The sequence below is a fragment of the Ranitomeya variabilis genome, chromosome 3 (genome assembly GCF_051348905.1).
Source record: "Ranitomeya variabilis isolate aRanVar5 chromosome 3, aRanVar5.hap1, whole genome shotgun sequence".
NCBI lineage: Eukaryota > Metazoa > Chordata > Amphibia > Anura > Dendrobatidae > Ranitomeya > Ranitomeya variabilis.
Window position 1 is genome coordinate 386,151,270 of NC_135234.1, and position 20,082 is coordinate 386,171,351.

Genomic DNA, 20,082 nt, shown 5'->3' on the forward strand with positions numbered 1-20,082 from the left:
CATATAGTATTTCCTACCATGACTAGTCTAGGTAATCATTCATGCTACAGATATCTCTTGTATAACAATGACAATATGTAGGAATAATTTATCTAGTAATAATGTATATGTAATGTGTGATGTTTTCATATTCTCTAAATAGGGAGATCGTGGTGAAGAAGGGCCAGCAGGAATACCAGTAAGTACTATCTTGCAACCCATGAATGTTGATTACCATGCGTGAAATGGTCACTGCACTTCCATACATTTAGTTTTCCTTTGGTAGACTACTCTATGTGCTAAATAACCAATCAGCAATACACTATTTTTTAAAACTATGTTGTCTTAGGCTGTGTTCACATGTTGAGTAGTTATTTATATTTTGGATCCATTTTGGGATGTACAAAAAGAGATAAAATGATCCAGTATAGGATCCATTCATTTGAATAGGTGGAGAAATGTCCTAAAATGCATTTGTTTTGTTAACTTCACAACCAAATGGATACTTTTTTTAGTCTAAGAGAAACGGATCATGGGAGATGGTCATCAATTATTTAGTGCATTAATATAGGGATGGGCAATTAATTTTCTTAAGGGGCCGCATGAGAAATCGTGAATTTAATTCTGCTTAATATTATTATTAATATTATTATTGTATATAATTTTTTATCACTAATATATGAAAGTCCAAAGCTTTCACAGACCATCAAGCATTGGGGATGAAAACTTTTTTGCTTTATAACAATTTATGACACAAATCCAACATAATGCACACATTAAAACATTGATCATGACTTAGCTCATCATTGCTTTAATGTGTGCAGCAAATTTGATTTTATGTCATAAATTGAAAAAAAGCAAGAACGTTTTTCCTCAAACGTTGAACTTTCATTGTACTTACCCAAGCCAGCAAATAAATCTATGCAGAGGATCCCAAGATTGAGTGAGTCACATTTACACTTTCCACTTTACTGTTACTGCTAATATACAGTGGGTACGGAAAGTATACGGAACCCTTTAAATTTTTCACTCTCTGTTTCATTGCAGCCATTTGGTAAATTCAAAAAAGTTCATTTTTTCCTCATTAACCCCTTAAGCCCCGAGGGTGGTTTGCACGTTAATGACCGGGCCAATTTTTACAATTCTGACCACTGTCCCTTTATGAGGTTATAACTCTGGAACGCTTCAACGGATCTTGGCGATTCTGACATTGTTTTCTCGTGACATATTGTACTTCATGTTAGTGGTAAAATTTCTTCGATATAACTTGCGTTTATTTGTGAAAAAAACGAATATTTGGCGAAAATTTTGAAAATTTCGCAATTTTCCAACTTTGAATTTTTATGCCCTTAAATCACAGACATATGTCACACAAAATACTTAATAAATAACATTTCCCACATGTCTACTTTACATCAGCACAATTTTGGAACCAAAATTTTTTTTTGTGACGGAGTTATAAGGGTTAAAAGTTGACCAGCAATTTCTCATTTTTACAACACCATTTTTTTTTAGGGACCACATCTCATTTGAAGTCATTTTGAGGGGTCTATATGATAGAAAATACCCAAGTGTGACACCATTCTAAAAACTGCACCCCTCAAGGTACTCAAAACCACTTTCAAGAAGTTTATTAACCCTTCAGGTGTTTCACAGGAATTTTTGGAATGTTTAAATAAAAATGAACATTTAACTTTTTTTCACACAAAATTTATTTCAGCTCCAATTTGTTTTATTTTACCAAGGGTAACAGGAGAAAATAGACCCCAAAAGTTGTTGTACAATTTGTCCTGAGTACGCTGATACCCCATATGTGGGGGTAAACCACAGTTTGGGCGCATGGCAGAGCTTGGAAGCAAAGGAGCGCCATTTGACTTTTCAATGCAAAATTGACTGGAATTGAGATGGGACGCCATGTTGCATTTGGAGAGCCCCTGATGTGCCTAAACATTGAAACCCCTAACAAGTGACACCATTTTGGAAAGTAGACCCCCTAAGGAACTTATCTAGATGTGTGGTGAGCACTTTGACCCAACAAGTGCTTTACAGAAGTTTATAATGCAGAGCCGTAAAAATAAAAAATCATATTTTTTCACAAAAATGATCTTTTCACCCCCAATTTTTTATTTTCCCAAGGGTGAGAGAAGAAATTGGACCCCAAATATTGTTGTGCAATTTGTCCTGAGTACGCTGATACCCCATATGTGGGTGTAAACCATTGTTTGGGCGCAGGGCAGAGCTCGGAAGGGAAGGAGCGCCATTTGACTTTTCAATGCAAAATTGACTGGAATTGAGATGGGACGCCATGTTGCATTTAGAGAGCCCTTGATGTGCCTAAACATTGAAACCCCTAACAAGTGACACCATTTTGGAAAGTAGACCCCCTGAGGAACTTATCTAGATGTGTGGTGAGCACTTTGACCCAACAAGTGCTTCACAGAAGTTTATAATGCAGAGCCGTAAAAATAAAAAATCATATTTTTTCACAAAAATGATCTTTTCACCCCCATTTTTTTATTTCCCCAAGGGTAAGAGAAGAAATTAGACCACAAAAGTTGTTGTGCAATTTGTCCTGAGTACGACGATACCCCATATGTGGGTGTAAACCATTGTTTGGGCGCATAGCAGAGCTCAGAAGGGAAGAAGCGCTATTTTACTTTTCAATGCAAAATTGACTGGAATTAAGATGGGATGCCATGTTGCGTTTGGAGAGCCCCTGATGTGCCTAAACATTAAACCCCCCCACAAGTGACACCATTTTGGAAAGTAGACCCCCTAAGGAACTTATCTAGATGTGTTTTGAGAGCTTTGAACCCCCAAGTGTTTCACTACAGTTTATAACGCAGAGCCGTGAAAATAATTTTTTTTTTTTTTTTCACAAAAATGAAATTTAGCCCCCAGTTTTGTATTTTCACAAGGGTATCAGGATAAATTGGACCCTAAAAGTTGTTGTCCAATTTGTCCTGAGTACGCTGATACCCCCTATGTGGGGGGGAACCACTGTTTGGGCGCATGACAGAGCTCAGAAGGGAAGGAGCGCCATTTGGAATGCAGACTTAAATGGATTGGTCTGCAGGCGTCACGTTGCATTTGCAGAGCCCCTGATGTACCCAAACAGTACAAACCCCCCACAAGTGACCCCATATTGGAAACTAGACCCCCCAAGGAACTTATCTAGATGTGTTGTGAGAACTTTGAACCCCCAAGTGTTTCATTACAGTTTATAACGCAGAGCCGTGAAAATAAAAATTATTTTTTTTTTCACAAAAATGATTTTTTAGCCCCCAGTTTTGTATTTTCACAAGGGTATCAGGATAAATTGGACCCTAAAAGTTGTTGTCCAATTTGTCCTGAGTACGCTGATACCCCCTATGTGGGGGGGAACCACTGTTTGGGCGCATGACAGAGCTCGGAAGGGAAGGAGCGCCATTTGGAATGCAGACTTAAATGGATTGGTCTGCAGGCGTCACGTTGCATTTGCAGAGCCCCTGATGTACCCAAACAGTACAAACCCCACACAAGTGACCCCATATTGGAAACTAGACCTCCCAAGGAACTTATCTAGATGTGTTGTGAGAACTTTGAACCCCCAAGTGTTTCACTACAGTTTACAACGCAGAGCCGTGAAAATAAAACATATTTTTTTTCCCACAAAAATGATTTTTAGCCCCCCAAATTTTTATTTTCCCAAGGATAACAAGAGAACTTGGACCCCAGAAGTTGTTGTTCAATTTGTCCCTAGTACGCTGATACCCCATATGTTGGGGTAAACCCCTTTTTGGACGCACGGGAGAGCTCGGAAGGGAAGGAGCACTGTTTTACTTTTTCAACGCAGAATTGGCTGGAATTGAGATTGGACGCCATGTCGCGTTTGGAGAGCCCCTGATGTGCCTGAACAGTGGAAACTCCCCAATTCTACCTGAAACCCTACCCCTAACCTCACCCCTAACCGTTTACTGAACATTTTCTGACAGTCATAAGTGCCACGTATATAAGTGCCACGTATATAAGTGCCACGTATGTAAGTGCCACGTATGTAAGTGCCACGTATGTAAGTGCCACGTATATAAGTGCCACGTATATAAGTGCCACGTATATAAGTGCCACGTATTTAAGTGCCACGTATTTAAGTGCCACGTATTTAAGTGCCACGTATTTAAGTGCCACGTATTTAAGTGCCACGATATTTCAGTGCCACGTATTTCAGTGCCACGTATTTCAGTGCCACGTATTTCAGTGCCACGTATTTCAGGCACTGAAAAATACGTGGCACGTAAATACGTGGCACGTAAATACGTGGCACGTAAATACGTGGCACTTAAATACGTGGCACTTAAATACGTGGCACTTAAATACGTGGCACGTAAATACGTGGCACGTAAATACGTGGCACGTAAATACGTGGCACTTAAATACGTGGCACTTAAATACGTGGCACTTAAATACGTGGCACTTAAATACGTGGCACTTAAATACGTGGCACTTAAATACGTGGCACTTAAATACGTGGCCACTGAAATATCGTGGCACTTATATACGTATATAAACGTATATTTCAGTGCCACGTATTTCAGTGCCACGTATTTCAGGTTAGGGGTAGGGTTAGGGTTTTTTGTTTTTTTCTTGTTTTCTTGTGTTTTTCTATAAAAACGCATGCGTTTTACCGCGTTTACATGCATTTTTTCACACATGCGGTTTTTTAAAAAAACGCATGCAGATAAAAACGCAAGTGTGAAACCAGACTAAAAGACGCTTTTTATAGCAAAAAAGTTTTTGCGTCTCCACATTTTGAGACCTATAATTTTTCCACATTTTGGTCCACAGAGTCATGTGAGGTCTTGTTTTTTGCGGGACGAGTTGACGTTTTTATTGGTAACATTTTCGGACACGTGACCATTTTTTATCACTTTTTATTCCGATTTTTGTGAGGCAGAATAACCAAAAACCAGCTATTCATGAATTTCTTTTGGGAGAGGCATTTATACCGTTCTGCGCTTGGTAAAATTGATAAAGCAGTTTTATTCGTCGGGTCAGTACGATTACAGCGATACCTCATTTATATCATTTTTTTTATGTTTTGACGCTTTTATACGATAAAAACTATTTTATAGAAAAAATAATTATTTTGGTATCGCTTTATTCTCAGGACTATAACTTTTTTATTTTTTTGCTGATGATGCTGTATGGCGGCTCGTTTTTTGCGGGACAAGATGACGTTTTCAGCGGTAACATGGTTATTTATATCCGTCTTTTTGATCGCGTGTTATTCCACTTTTTGTTCGGCGGTATGGTAATAAAGCGTTGTTTTTTGCCTCGTTTTTTTTTTTTTTTTCTTACGGTGTTTACTGAAGGGGTTAACTAGTGGGCCAGTTTTATAGGTTGGGTCGTTACGGACGCGGCGATACTAAATATGTGTACTTTTATTGTTTTTGTTTGGTTTTTTTAGATAAAGAAATGTATTTATGGGAATAATATTTTTTTTTTTTATTATTATTTATTTAGGAATTTTTTTTATTTTTTTTTACACATGTGGAAATTTTTTTTTTTACTTTTTTACTTTGTCCCAGGGGGGGACATTACAGATCGCTGATCTCACAGTGTGCACAGCACTCTGTGAGATCTCCGATCTCACTTACAGTCGTGCAGGCTGCAGCTTTCATCTGCAGCCTGCTCCGACCCGGAAGTGCTCCCTGCAGGACCCGGATACAGCCCCTCGGCCATTTTGGATCCGGGGCCTGCAGGGAGAAGACGTTCGGTACGAGGTGAGTACATCACCTTGTACCGATCGTCTCAGGGAAGCCCGCAGGGAGCCCCCTCCCTGCGCGATGCTTCCCTGTACCGCCGGTACACCGCGATCATGTTTGATCGCGGTGTGCCGGGGGTTAATGTGCCGGGGGCGGTCCGTGACCGCTCCTGGCACATAGTGCCGGATGTCAGCTGCGATATGCAGCCGACACCCGGCCGCGATCGGCCGCGCTCCCCCCGTGAGCGCGGCCGATCGCGTATGACGTACTATCCCGTCACCGGGAATTAAGGCCCACCCCACCTCGACGGGATAGTACGTCATACGGGCTTAAGGGGTTAATGTACACTCTGCACTCCATCTTGACTGAAAAAACCCAGAAAAAGAAAAACTGAAGTGTCACATAGTCATAAGTATTCAGACCCTTTGCTCAGTATTGAGTAGAAGCACCCTTTTGAGCTAGTACAGCTATGAGTCTTCTTGGTAATGATGTAACAAGTTTTTCACACCTGGATTTGGGGATCCTCTGCCATTCTTCCTTGCAGATTCTCTCCAGTTCTGTCAGGTTGAATGGTGAGCATTGGTGGACAGCCATTTTCAGGTCTCACCAGAGATGCTCAGTTGGGTTTAGGTCAGGACTCTGGCTGGGCCAGTCAAGAATGGTCACAGAGTTCTTCTGAAGCCACTCCTTTGTTATTTTAGCTGTGTGCTTAGGGTCATTGTCTTTTTGGAAGGTGAACCTTCGGCCAAGTCTGAGGTCCAGAGCAAAGAGAGATTTTCATCCAGGATATCTCTGTACTTTGCCTCATTCATGTTTCATTCAATGGCAACCAGTCATCCTGTCCGTGCAGCTGAAAAACACCCCCATAGCATGATGCTGCCACGACCATGTTTCACTGTTGGGACTGTATTGGGCAAGTGATGAGCAGTGCCTGGTTTTCTCCACACATACTGCTTAGAATTACCACCAAAAAGGTCTATCTTTATCTCATCAGACCAAAGAATCTTTTTTTCTCATAGTCTGGGAGTCCTTCATGTGTTTTTTAGCAAACTCTATGCAGGCTGTCATATGTCTTGCACTGAGGAGAGGCTTCCGTCTGGCCACTCTGCCATAAATGCCTGACTGGTGGAGGGCTGCAGTGATAGTTGACTTTGTGGAACTTTCTCCCATCTCCCTACTGCATCTCTGGAGCTCAGCCACAGTGATCTTGGGGTTCTTCTTTACCTCTCTCACCAAGGCTCTTCTCCCACGTTTGCTCAGTTTAGCTGTACTGCCAGGTCTAGGAAGACTTCTGATGGTCCCAAACTTCTTCCATTAAGGAATATGGAAGCCTCTGTACTCTTAGGAACCATGAGTACTGCAGAAATTCTTTTGTAACCGTGGCCAGATCTGCGCTTTGCCACAATTCTGTCTCTGAGCTCCTTGGCCAGTTCCTTTGACCTCATGATTCTCATTTGGTCTGACATGCACTGTGAGCTGTGAGGTCTTATATAGACAGGTGTGTGCCTTTCCAAATCAAGTCCTATTAGTTTAATTAAACACAGCTGGCCTCCAATGAAGGGGTAGAACCATCTCAAGGAGGATCACAAGGAAATGGACAGCATATGACTTAAATATGAGTGTCTGAGCAAAGGGTCTGAATACTTATGACCATGTGATATTTCAGTTTTTGTTTTTTAATAAATATGCAAAAATTTCTACATTTCTTTTTTTTCAGTCAAGATGGGGTGCAGTGAAACAAAGAGTGAAAAATGTAAAGGGGTCTGAATATTTTCCATACCCACTGTACATTGAGATACGGCTTATTGTAACATGTCTTCTTACAAATATTAGCTATTCAAAAGTAAACCTTACAACCTTTCAATTTATTGCTTTTTATAAAGTTTTTAAAAAAAGCAGTAAATCACTCTACTACTGTTATTCAGCCCTAAGTATAAATGTACCTTGGTCAACAGTGCCCTCTATACATGCTAATGCTGCCACACACAAAATGATACCGGTGCCCCCCATAACCCACACACATTATGATGCCCTTGCATACCCCCACACACAATATGATGCCCATTTAGTTCCCCCATAACAGTATAATGTCCCCAAATTTGACCTCCCCAGTTCAATGCACAGTATATCCCCACAGCCCCAATACATATTATCATGCCCCCACTGCTTCCCAACAGACATTATGATGCACTCACAGCTCTACACAGTAAGATACCATTACAGCCCCCCCAGACAGTATGATTCCCTCACAGTCTTCCCTGACACACAAAATGTTGGCGTCCTTAGCTTCTCCACACACAGTATGTTGTATCACAATTCCCTGCACAGTATGATACCCACATACATTATGATGCCTCTGTAGCCCTTTTCCCAGCACTGATAAATGGCTACACAGCACCACACAGTTGTCACATCGTTAATCTGTATACCTTTTTAGCACCGCCCTCCTCAATGTTGTCATCACATGGCTAATTGAATTTTGCCTCTTGCAGCGCTGCTGCATTTTAAGGTGGTTTCCATTTTGTCTTATGGTGTTGTGGTCAGTCTCTGCAGGAATTTAACCCTGCTGTGTCCTACAGAGATTAGGGTCCCTGGGCTATGCCGTGCAAGCAGGCTCTATATCAGGTAGCACCACCCACCACTCTTTGCCTGAACGTTGGTTCCTAGCCTGTTTGTTCAGCTTGTGTCCAGTTGGTGCTTCGTGTGTTTTGTTTCTCCTGTTTCACTCAGTTCGCATACCCATACTGTTTGACCTCTCAGCTAATGACATCTGCTAAATATCATGATCCTTTGCTGCCTGCCCCGACCTCGGACGGTCTGACCTTGTTTTTGTCTTTGTTCTCCTGTACCGCATATCTGTGCCTCTGACCCTCCGGTCAGCCCAGCCTATTCTCACCACCAGAGGCTCTAGTAAAGACCCAGTATTCAACTAGTCACACCCCTCCAGGATAAGCCCCGGCCTATGACGCAGTAGGTCCATATCAACCAGCGTTACATTTGCCCTTCAGAAAAACAATAGTATTATGCACAGAAACCTCCATACACAGTATGATATCCCTACAACTTCCAATACATAGTGTTATGCCCTTGATTCCCTCTCACACTCAGTATGATGTCCCCCACAGCATCTCCACACACAGTACAATGCTATTACAGCCCCCCACACTTTTTTGATATCCTCACAGTACCACACATTCACTATTATGCCCCTACTGTCTAACCTCACACACAGTATTATGGCCTCCACAACTTCACACACACAGTATGATGCCCTGCACCTACCCACACACTGTATGATACTCCTACAGCTCCTACACAATACTATTCAGAGCATCTTCCATGGTGATGACTGCTCCCAATATAGTATGATGGTCACCACAGCTCCAACTCAATATGATGGCCCACCCAGTTTCTCACACAGTATGATGGCTCCCACAACCCCCTGACACACAGCATTATGACCCCCGGTCATCCCCCCACATATGCTGATGGACAGTATGATGGCCACCACACAGTACGATGCCCCCACAGTTCACAAGAACTGCCCCTACACAAAGTATGATTATGATGACCCTCACAGCGAAGTACTATCTGACAATAAAAAAAAAATAAAACTACTCATGTAACCTTGTTCTTCTCTGTGTGTGCAGGTGCAATGTAATGGCATTATCTATCCTCCTACATTGAGACTCAGATACACATGCTGAATGATGGTAGCAGACAGATCACTGTTTCACCATTGTAATCAATTGAGCCGTTGTACTATTTAAATCGAGACTACAGATGGGGGTAGGGCAGCTACGTGGTGCAGTACCAGTTTATTAGCTGGATGTGGCCTGTGGATTAGAATGTACCCAGGTTTGCATTGTCAATCCACTACTTTTAAAGTAATGCACTTGCCTAGAGACACCTCTAGTTCAAACTGATCCATTATAAACAGAACTAAAATGGATGCAAAATGAAAATGTTTTTGCTCCATTTGTATCCAATACAGTTTTTTTTTAATGCTGTACCCAATAGAACAGATGGCAATTGCATGTGTGAACAGAGCATAATCCCTGAAACATCTGTCAAAAAAGCCAGTGCTATCCACTGCCCAATGTTAGGGAAATTACAAAGATACGGAAACGGAATTTGGAATGTGAGGGTGGGTCTTCAATAAGCAGCTTTTCTGCGTGCACATTCACACCATTATAGGTGAGCTCGAACCAACATAATTGGGTAACACGGAGCTGCTTGAATATGGCTTCCAAGTAGTGCTGAAAAGAAGGTTCCAGAAACTTCAAGGGAATCTGTCAGGTCATTTTTGTGTAGTATACTAATAGTATCCTAAAATATTGGCAGCCCTTTCAGGATATGTAACTTTTATTTCTGTACGTGACTCCATTGTGTTCCTGTAAGCTCCCCTGCAATAATCCTGCCCACCCCTCTGCACTGGCGTCAGTGAGTCAGTCAGACTGCCGCATGCCCGATGATTGCATTGCAATCCTCGGACTGGCCTGCTGCTTTCCTGACCTCAGCATGACAGCTGCATAGAAATGCATGCTGCCATGCCCATGTCAGGAGAGAAGATGGCCAACCCAAGGATTGCAATGCGGTCATCGAGCAAGTAACTCAGCAGTCTGACTGAATCATTGTTGCTGGCGCAGATGGTTGGGCGCGATTATAGATGGGAAAAGGGGTGAATATTAATTTTACATTTATATGTGGGGCGGCAAGTCAAGTGTATGTCAATGCGAAATGAATATTCACCCCTTTCCTCACCCATAATCCCGCCCATCCCCCAAAGAGAGTCCCTGATTTGATGCAGTCAGATGGCCGGATTACTTACCTGAAGATTGCATCGCAATCAGCAGACTGGCCATCTGCTCTCTTGACATGAGCATGACAGCATGTATTTATATGCACCTTTCATGCTGAGGTCAGGAGAGCAGACGGTCAGTCCGAGGATTGCGATGCGATTGCAATGCAACTCACATTTTACTCAAAAATATACCTATAAAGAGAAAAATCAGACAAACTGAAAATTTTGGTAAATCGGCCCACATTAGTTCCATAGTCATAAATAAACTTGTACCCCAAAAATCTTCTAAATATCAATGTGTTAATATGCAATAAGTACCTTGCGTATTCCACAGGGTTCACCGGGAGAGCTGGGGGGCACAGGACCTTCTGGGGCAAAAGGAGAAAAGGTTAGGAATCAATTCTACATCTATTATGTTTTAGTTCATTGCCTGGCATGAATCTATTTCAGTCATCAATCTGATCACCATTGCAGGGAGAATCTTGTTCCTTATGTCCAAGTCTCCCAGCTGAAGTACAACAACATGAGACAGCTGTTGCGATTCCAGGGCAGAAAGGCGAACCAGGAGAACCTGGAACTGGAAGTCCAGGAAAAAAAGTGAGTTTCATGTACAGAAATGTAATGGTGAAAAAGGAGTGAGCAATCATTGTACAGATAATAATCATTATTGTAAAACTTCTGTGAATATTATTTATTTATAATGTTTTCTGTATATTCATTTTATTCAGATTTGTACATTAAACTATATACCGAATTTGCAACTGCATTAGTTTGACGAGTCATTTATTTATTTAATTTCTAGGGCGATTCAGGTGGGCCTGGCCTGAAAGGACAAAAGGTACGCAGTGACAACTTGAAAGTGAAATGGAAATCATCAGACCACTATGGAAAAACTATTCAGCTTGTTAGATTTCTAGCCTGTTATAAATCATAACATTCATTTGTTATACAGGGTGAGGCTGGCACTTCAGGAGATTCGGGCATACCAGGGACAGCAGGTGTACCTGGTTTGCCAGGTGAACCAGGAATGCAGGGGCCTATTGGATTTAAAGGTGAAAAGGTGAGAATACAAATTAGATGTTTCTTTTTATGCTTACTTCTATTATTACAGCGCACACCACACCATTATTTCAGCTGTTCATTGACCAGCATTCTTTGTGTCTTACAAGTGTTCGACGTTTAAAGATGTCCTTGCATTTTCTCGTCCAGTCACTAACTATGTCAAGTTGATTTAGGGTACATGTGCTTTCAAAGGGGAGAATTGAATAAACTGTTGCTAGACACCTCTAGGGATGGATTATCTCCTGGTAAAACAAAAGGATCAGTCATTGTGATTCGAAATGCTCCATCTGTTTTTCCCTCAATATCATTTGTTGATTGTTCCCGGCAGGTTTGGGTGACCTTACTCTACATATTCTTTACAAGCATGTGGTTTTTTTCCAGGCATATTTAAATTAAAGGGAATATGTTAAAAGTATTTTACACCACAAACCTATTTACACGTGCATGTAACTCTTTCAAAGACAAGTCCAGCAATACCTTTACATGGTCACTCCGTTCTTATGTTACAGCAAAATCAGCAGTTTAATTGATATGCAATTGAAAATGTAGAGCTGAAACCTCTGTCACTCCAGCTCTATTCCCCATTCAGTGTTGCATCCTCTTGCATGACTGACTGCTCTTTTTCCTCGATGTCATTCAGACTAGAGGCTGCCAGTCAAGTAGAAGAAAGCGACACTGGGCAGGGAATACAGCTGGAGTAACAGATAATTCACAGCTACACCCTCATTTAAAAATCAATTCACAAGCTGATTTCTCAGTAAGGAAGGAACAGATTGGTCATGTAAAGGTATTGCTGGCTACATGCACATATGAACAATTTGGTGTGTGAAATTCTGCTGACAGCTTCCCTTTAATCTATAAAGATAAATCACCACAATATTGATCAACCTAATAACCTATTACTCATGTATTTATAAGCTAAAAATGCACTTTGTTATTAACATTACCTGACTTGACGTAAACAATGCTTGCCACACACCCTGCTTGTGCACTGTTGTCCTAATTAAAGGGTTTTCTGGGATTAGAAAGCAGTAGAGCACTGTGAAATCTGATGATGCTGTATAAGTAAGCATAATAAATAAAGTATTGCATTGATTTTGGAAATTCAACACTATTATATGTAATTTACAGGGAGATGCCTGTGACTCCTGTCCTGTAACCTTAAATGAATTGTCAGATGTTATTGGTGTACCTGGAAGACCAGGAACTAAAGGGGATCAAGGACCTCCAGGAGTGGGACAGAGAGGGACACCAGTGAGTCATGTCCCATTACAGTATCTGCAGCACCTTACTGTTCATTCCCCCTAACTACAGTCTTTTTTTTAAATTAAGGGTCAACCTGGTTTACCTGGTGTTCAAGGTCTACCTGGAATAAAGGGATCCCAGGTGAGTTACAGCCTAACCATAAAACAAAGTGGATCCAAATGCTTGTAGCTTCCTGCTTTTCTTCTAATACATATTTATATAGCAGTCTATGTATAGCACCTTGCATTGCATCTCCAGGGATCAGGGTTCAAATCAGATCAAGGACAACTGGCATGTTATTCCCATGTTGGTATTTCACTTTTTCTTACTGTTCATAGTATATACAGTGTGAGGCTGTGACTGGTGTTACATGTAGGGGTCACTGTGTGTTCCCCTCAGGATGCTCAATGAGGTGTATTGAAGCCATGAGAGTGCATTGCAGTCACAGGCGTAGCTGTGGTTGCAATGCAAACTAAAGTGAGTAAAGGTCTGGGACATCCTAGTTGTCCCAGGCAAATTTAGGGAAAACCTGCTCTGGGCTTTTGTGTTTTGAAACGGACTACATGATGGTAGTGGTGCAGTCCTTTTCATTCCTGTCCGGGTTTTATATGTGGCTGAAGGCTGCAGGTTGCTAGTTAAAATCCCTACAGTATAGTTAGTGCGGTGAAACATTTAATAGCCATACATTGGAGAGACGAGTCTCCTCCCACCCTAGTGGAATGGACCTCTAAGGTAAATTAAATTTCCCGACTTGAAGAACTCACCAGTTGGGAAACACTTACCTATGAAATCTATAACAAAATATGGTCTCCATGGAAAAAACTTCAAGAGGTATCTCCAAAGTAGGAATCTTACTTGCATGGTTAGGTTTCATATATGGGTGATCTCCCTTGCTCGGATATGACCCTCACTCAACATGATTTCACAGGTGTATCTAGCGCCTCCATTTTGCCTTCCGACTAATTGTAAACATGATTCTTGGCTCTGATATGTGTACCTAACTTTGCTTTCTGTTGTACCCGGTTAATACTTTTTCCTCCCCCCCTTTCTCCTATCTCAGTCACCCTTCTACCTTGCCCTTTCCCTCCTTCCCTCCCCCGGTTCCCACATCTCCTTTCCTATACTATATCCTACATGTCATATTATCATAAGATGTTATGTACTTTGATTGTACCCTAGACATGTTTGTATTTTTTCTATGATATACCTAAAATAAAGAATAAAAAAAAACCCCTGCAGTATAGGGTTTGGGGGTGTCAGAGTCAGTGTCAGTCTGGTGTTTAGAGGAGTACAGAGCAGAAGGCTCTGCAGGCCTCCACCTGTGTGAAGCAACACAGGCAGCGGAGCCAAACAGCCAAGGCAGCTGAGAAGCCTGTCACCCACAGCGTACACAGGGGTGCAGTCACCCACAGCAACTGGTCAGACATGGACTGGTGTGTTTAGTGACTGTAAACTGGAGAATATGGTTCCAGGCTGCGATCCGGAGGATATCGTGTGCTGTGTAGTGCTGTGAGTAGAACATTAACACGGCAGTGCAGTCGCACACGGCAACTGGTCTTAGGAGGTGGACTGGCGTGTTTAGTGACTGTAATCCAGAGGATATGGTTTCCGGCTGCGATCTGGAGGATATTGTGCGCTGTGTTATTGTGAGTTGAACATTAAAGAGAGTTTTGTGTTGGAACTTTGCTGGGTCACTGCTTCATCACTGCATAGGGTGCTACCGCTGCTCTATAACAATCATGGCCGAAAGTGTTGGCACCCATGAAATTGCTGCAGAAAATGAAGTATTTCTCCCAGAAAATTATTACAATTACACATGTTTTGTTAAATACATGTTTATTTCCTTTGTGTTTATTGGAACTACACAAAAAAACTGAGAAAAATGTAAATTGAACATCATTTCACACAAACCCGAAAAAATGGGCAGGACAAAAGTGTTGGCACCCTCAACTTAATATTTTGCTGCACACCCTTTGGAATAAATAACTACAATCAATCGTGTCCTGTAACCTTCAACAAGCTTCTTATACCTCTCAACTGGAATTTATGACCACTCTTCTTTTGCAAACTGCTCCAGGTCTCTAATATTTGAAGGTTGCATTCTCCCAACAGCATTTTTAAGCTTTCTCCAAAGGGGTTCAATGGGATTTAGATCCAGAGTCATTGCTGGCTACTCCAGAACTTTCCAGTGCTTTGTTTCCATCCATATCTGGATGCTTTTTGTAGTATGTTTGTTGTCATTGTTCTGCTGGAAGACCCATGAATTAATATGCAAACCCAGCTTTCTGACACTGGGCACTATATTGCAAGCCAAAATCCTTTGGTAATCTTCAGATTTCATGATGCCTTGCACACAGTCAAGGCATCCAGTGCCAGAGGCAGCAGAACAGCCCCAAAACACCTTTGAACCTCCACCATATTTTAACTGTAAGTACTGTGTTCTTTTGTTTCTCTGCCTCATTCCATTCTCAGTAAACAGTAGAATTATATTCTGTTCTTCACTAAAAAGCTCTATCTTGGTCTCATCTGTCCACAAGATACTTTCCCTGAAGGATTTTGGCTTACTTACATACATTTTGGCAAACTGCATTCTAGCCTTTTTATGTCTCTATTTCAGCAGTGGGGTACTTCTGAGTCTCCTGCCATACCGTTTCATTTTATTCAGATGTCGACATTTAGTTTGGACTGACACTGATGCACTCTGACCCTGCAGGACAGCTTGATTTTTTTTGGAACTTGATTCAAGCTGCTTATCCACCATCTGGACTAGGCTCCATTGCCACTTTTCATCAATTTTTCTCTGCCGTCCACAGAGATTAGCTATAGTGCCATGGGTTGTAAACTTCTAAACTTCTTGATTATGCTGCCCACTGTGGACAAAGTAACATCAAGCTCTCTGGAGATGGACTTATAACCTTGAGATTGTTGATATTTTTCAGCAATTTTGGTTCTCAGGTCTTCAGACAGTTCTCTTCTCCTCTTTCTGTTCACCATGCTTTGTGTGCCACATGCAGACACACAATGCAAAGATTGAGTCAAGTTCTCCCCTTTTTATTTAGTTTCAGGTGTGAATTCCTGCTGCCCACACCTGTTACTTGCCACGGGTGAGTTTGAATGACCATTACATGCTTGAAACAAAGTTGTTTACCCACATATTTTGGAAAGGTGCCAACAATTTTGTCCAGACCATTTTTCGAGTTTTGTGTGAAATTATGTCCAGTTTGCCTTTTTTCTCTATTTTTTGTGTTGTTTCAATACACACAAAGGAAATAAATATCTGTATAACAAAACATGTGTCATTGCAATCATTTTCTGGGAAAAATACTTCATTTTCTAGAACAATTTGAAGGGTGCTAACACTTTTGGCCAAGACTGTATGTAAATGTGTGTTTAAGAAAGGGATATTGGATTGTGAGGCCCACTGAGAATAGTGGCTGTTGTGAATGGTAATAATGTCTGTACAGTGCCACGGAATATGTTGACAGTTGACACTATAGAAGCAGCAGGAATAAAAATAAAGCATGCTCACATATCATTCTCTATTCATCTTGCATACCTTTTTGCTAGTTTGGAAGTGAAAGTAGATACAATATCCATATTCATGATGCCTTAAGTAGTGAGCTCAAGTTAGGGTACTGTCACACAGTGGCACTTTGGTCGCTACGACGGTACGATCCGTGACGTTCCAGCGATATCCATACGATATCGCTGTGTCTGACACGCAGCAGCGATCAGGGACCCTGCTGAAAATCGTACGTCGTAGCGGATCGTTTGGAACTTTCTTTCGTCGCTGGATCTCCCGCTGTCATCGTTGGATCGGTGTGTGTGACACCAATCCAAGGATGCGTTCGCTTGTAACCAGGGTAAACATCGGGTTACTAAGCGCAGGGCCGCGCTTAGTAACCCGATGTTTACCCTGGTTACCATCGTAAAAGTAAAAAAAAAACAAACCGTACATACTCACATTCCGGTGTCCGTCAGGTCCCTTGCCGTCTGCTTCCCGCTCTGACTGACTGCCGGCCGGAATGTAAGAGCAGAGCACAGCGGTGACGTCACCGCTGTGATCTGCTTTCACTTTACGGCGGCACTCAGTCAGAGCGGGAAGCAGACTGCAAGGGACCTGACGGACACTGGAATGTGAGTATGTACGTTTTTTTTTTTTTTACTTTTACGATGGTAACCAGGGTAAACATCGGGTTACTAAGCGCGGCCCTGCGCTTAGTAACCCGATGTTTACCCTGGTTACCCGGGGCCTTCGGCATCGTTGGTCGCTGGAGAGCTGTGTGTGTGACAGCTCCCCAGCGACCACACAACGACTTTCCAACGATCACGGCCAGGTCGTATCGCTGGTCGTGATCGTTGGAAAGTTGCAGAGTGTGACAGTACCCTAAATGTTTTGCAAACTGGACCAATCTGAGTGTGGCTTGTTGACCAATAGTCTCTAACTTTGTTTCATTGTTAGGGAAATGAATAAGTCCATAAAAGTGTATGTTAAAAATATTTAGCAAAATAGACTGTACATATTGTTTGCTTGGCAGACTGTTCGATAACAATGAAGAGAATCTGCAGACAAATAGTCATCCTATCTATGACTGTTAGACAGGTTTTTGTCATTTTTTAACTTTACATTTGTATTTTTGTCTATATAATTATTTACACTATCTGGTATATTTGCCTCCCAGGGAGAGCCAGGGCCTCCAGGAGAAGGAAAAAGGGGACCACAGGCAAGTACATAAATGATGACTTTTGAAATAATGTACAGATGTAATTTTTTTTCAAGAAAATTATTAGGAATAATTATCATCATCAGGGTTAAATAATATTACTGACATCAAAAGTGTATATTTCATAGGGAGAAAAAGGAGATTTTGGCATACCTGGAAAATCAGTGAGTACCATCATTCATTATAATGTACAATGTTGAATGTACGTCTCAGCCGCATGGCCATGTTGGTTATGCCGCCTCTCTTTGTCTTCATATGTTTTATATAGATGCAAACAGTTTTTATATGACTATTGCAAAAGCACCATGAGGTGATGCTTACAGTACCTATGGAAGTTTGGACGTTTGTGAACATCTCAATAAACATTGCTCTGTGTTAATTAATAATTAAATATTTGGTAACTGTAATTATAGGGACCACCAGGCCTCCAGGGCTTTCCTGGATTTTCTGGCCCCAAAGGTGATAGGGTGAGTACACAATCTAAATGATATGCTTTAAAAGTAACATTGGATTTCCATGGTTTGATATAGCAATTACAAATGAAAAACACATTAAATAGATCAGGAAAACTAGTGTTTGATAAGAAGTCTAGGTTCTTTATCTACAGTGTCAATCAGCTATGCCCAATGCTAAATCCCTCCGCATTCATTTAATAAGTGCAAAAATATGAATAACTATATTGCAAAATCGAATAGAATTAGAAAAGAACCAAATATATTACAGTGGACTAATGAATAATAAATGTTGCAGGGAAATACTGGACAAAAAGGGGCGACAGGAGCTCCTGGAATACCTGGCATGGGAGCCATTGGACTTCCTGTAAGTACAAAGAAGTTCTTAGATAATCTAATGTAATTTACACCTTTGCTTTGATTTTAGACATTCAAAGGGGAAAAAATGCCAGTTACATCTGGTTATACAGCTTTCTGCCTCAGTTTTCACACCATTCTGCTTATCATTTGGGTTCCAAGTAATAGACCCTAATAGAACATACATTGATCCTATTTTACACTATACATAAATGTACATTTTGTGACAACTCAGGGGCATATTAATACACATGATTTCCATCTTCTGGGATATATAGGCTGCAAAAGAAAAAATGTTATTCCTTATCCAGCATGGCAAAGTTATTCACATCAAAACAAGTAATCCAATGACTGTCAGCCAGTTCTACAGTGCATCAGTGCAGAGCCAGCTGTCAGTCAGAGCCGGTGTGTACTTACAGCCACCACTCTCAGTTCTGTGAGCGGTGACTCTAATCTCTATGGGCACTCCTGCATGACAAAAAGCCGGTCACACACTCTAAAATGCTACCTCGGATAGACTTTGCGCAAGCCACTCTGTCTGGCAACTACCAGGGGAACACCGGCATTCACCCTTTAACCCTGTACAGGGATCTGGACTTAAAATGGGGTCTAGTGAATTGCTTCCATGGAAGAGCTGCTCTCCAGAGGAGCGAACCAGAGTCAAGAGAATTGTCAGGTAGCCGAGTCAGAATCAGGAGGTCGGTGTAGGGACAAAATGTAGTTAAGAATGGGAATAGTCAAAAGCAAACCGAGGTAAAAAATCAGGACTTGTACACTGGGAGAATAGCAAGAAGCAGATCAGATTATAACTGGCAGAGGACAACAGAATTTCAGGATCTTAAATATGGTAGCTTGCAACCACACCCAAACCTTACAGCAGTAAGGTTTGGGTGAACACCCAACTTTGTGCGAACAGTTTGGGGAAGGCTCTTTTCTGTTCCAGCAAGAATGTGTCCAAGTAAATAAAACACAAAGCATCCAGAAATGCATGGTTTGTGAGTTTGGCGTGGAAGAAATTGACCTACCCACCTGACCTCAACCCCATCCAATACCTTTTGGAGAAAATAGAATGGAGATTGCAAGCCAGACCCTCTCATCCAAAATCACTGCCTGATCTCGTCACAAATTCTTTTGGATGACTGGACAAAATTCCCACTACAATATCTTGCAGAAAGCTTTCCCAGAAGAGTGGAAGTTGTTACATCTTCAAAAGGAGGAGCTAACTCCATTTTAATTTCTATGAATCTAGGATGTCACAAAAGCTCGTGTAGGTGTAATAATCTTTATCTATCTTTATATAGCGCTAACATATTCCGCAGCGCTTTACAGTTTTGCCCACATTATCATCGCTGTCCCCAATGGGGCTCATAATCTAAATTCCCTATTAGTATGTCTTTGGAATGTGGGAGGAAACCAGCATACCTGGAGGAAACCCACACAAAGACGGGGAGAACATACAAACTCCTTGCAGATGTTGTCCAAGGTGGGATTAGAACCCAGGACTCCAGCGCTGCAAGGCTGCAGTGCTTTCCACTGAGCCACCATGCTGCCCATATAATGTGTAGATATCCCAATACTATTGTCCATAAAGTGTATATTATATATTCATATATAGTTTGTTTTTCAAACAGGGACAGGATGGAACACCAGGCAAACAAGGATATCCAGGAACAAGTGGAAGACCAGTAAGTTACAAACCGAGAGACCCCGATTCA

General features: G+C 41.6%; 1 protein-coding gene across 1 annotated transcript in view; it reads left to right on the top strand.

Moving 5' to 3' along the window:
* The window catches only part of COL16A1 (collagen type XVI alpha 1 chain), a 280,075-nt gene that overhangs the window by 178,167 nt on the left and 81,826 nt on the right, over positions 1-20,082 (top strand). The window contains exons 27-38 of the mRNA XM_077296052.1: positions 143-178; positions 10,862-10,915; positions 11,002-11,124; positions 11,330-11,365; positions 11,480-11,587; positions 12,721-12,843; positions 12,922-12,975; positions 17,517-17,558; positions 17,687-17,722; positions 17,972-18,025; positions 18,309-18,377; positions 19,999-20,052. Of these exons, the coding sequence (XP_077152167.1) occupies positions 143-178; positions 10,862-10,915; positions 11,002-11,124; positions 11,330-11,365; positions 11,480-11,587; positions 12,721-12,843; positions 12,922-12,975; positions 17,517-17,558; positions 17,687-17,722; positions 17,972-18,025; positions 18,309-18,377; positions 19,999-20,052 (789 nt within the window). The remainder of the gene's footprint in view (positions 1-142; positions 179-10,861; positions 10,916-11,001; positions 11,125-11,329; positions 11,366-11,479; positions 11,588-12,720; positions 12,844-12,921; positions 12,976-17,516; positions 17,559-17,686; positions 17,723-17,971; positions 18,026-18,308; positions 18,378-19,998; positions 20,053-20,082) is intronic.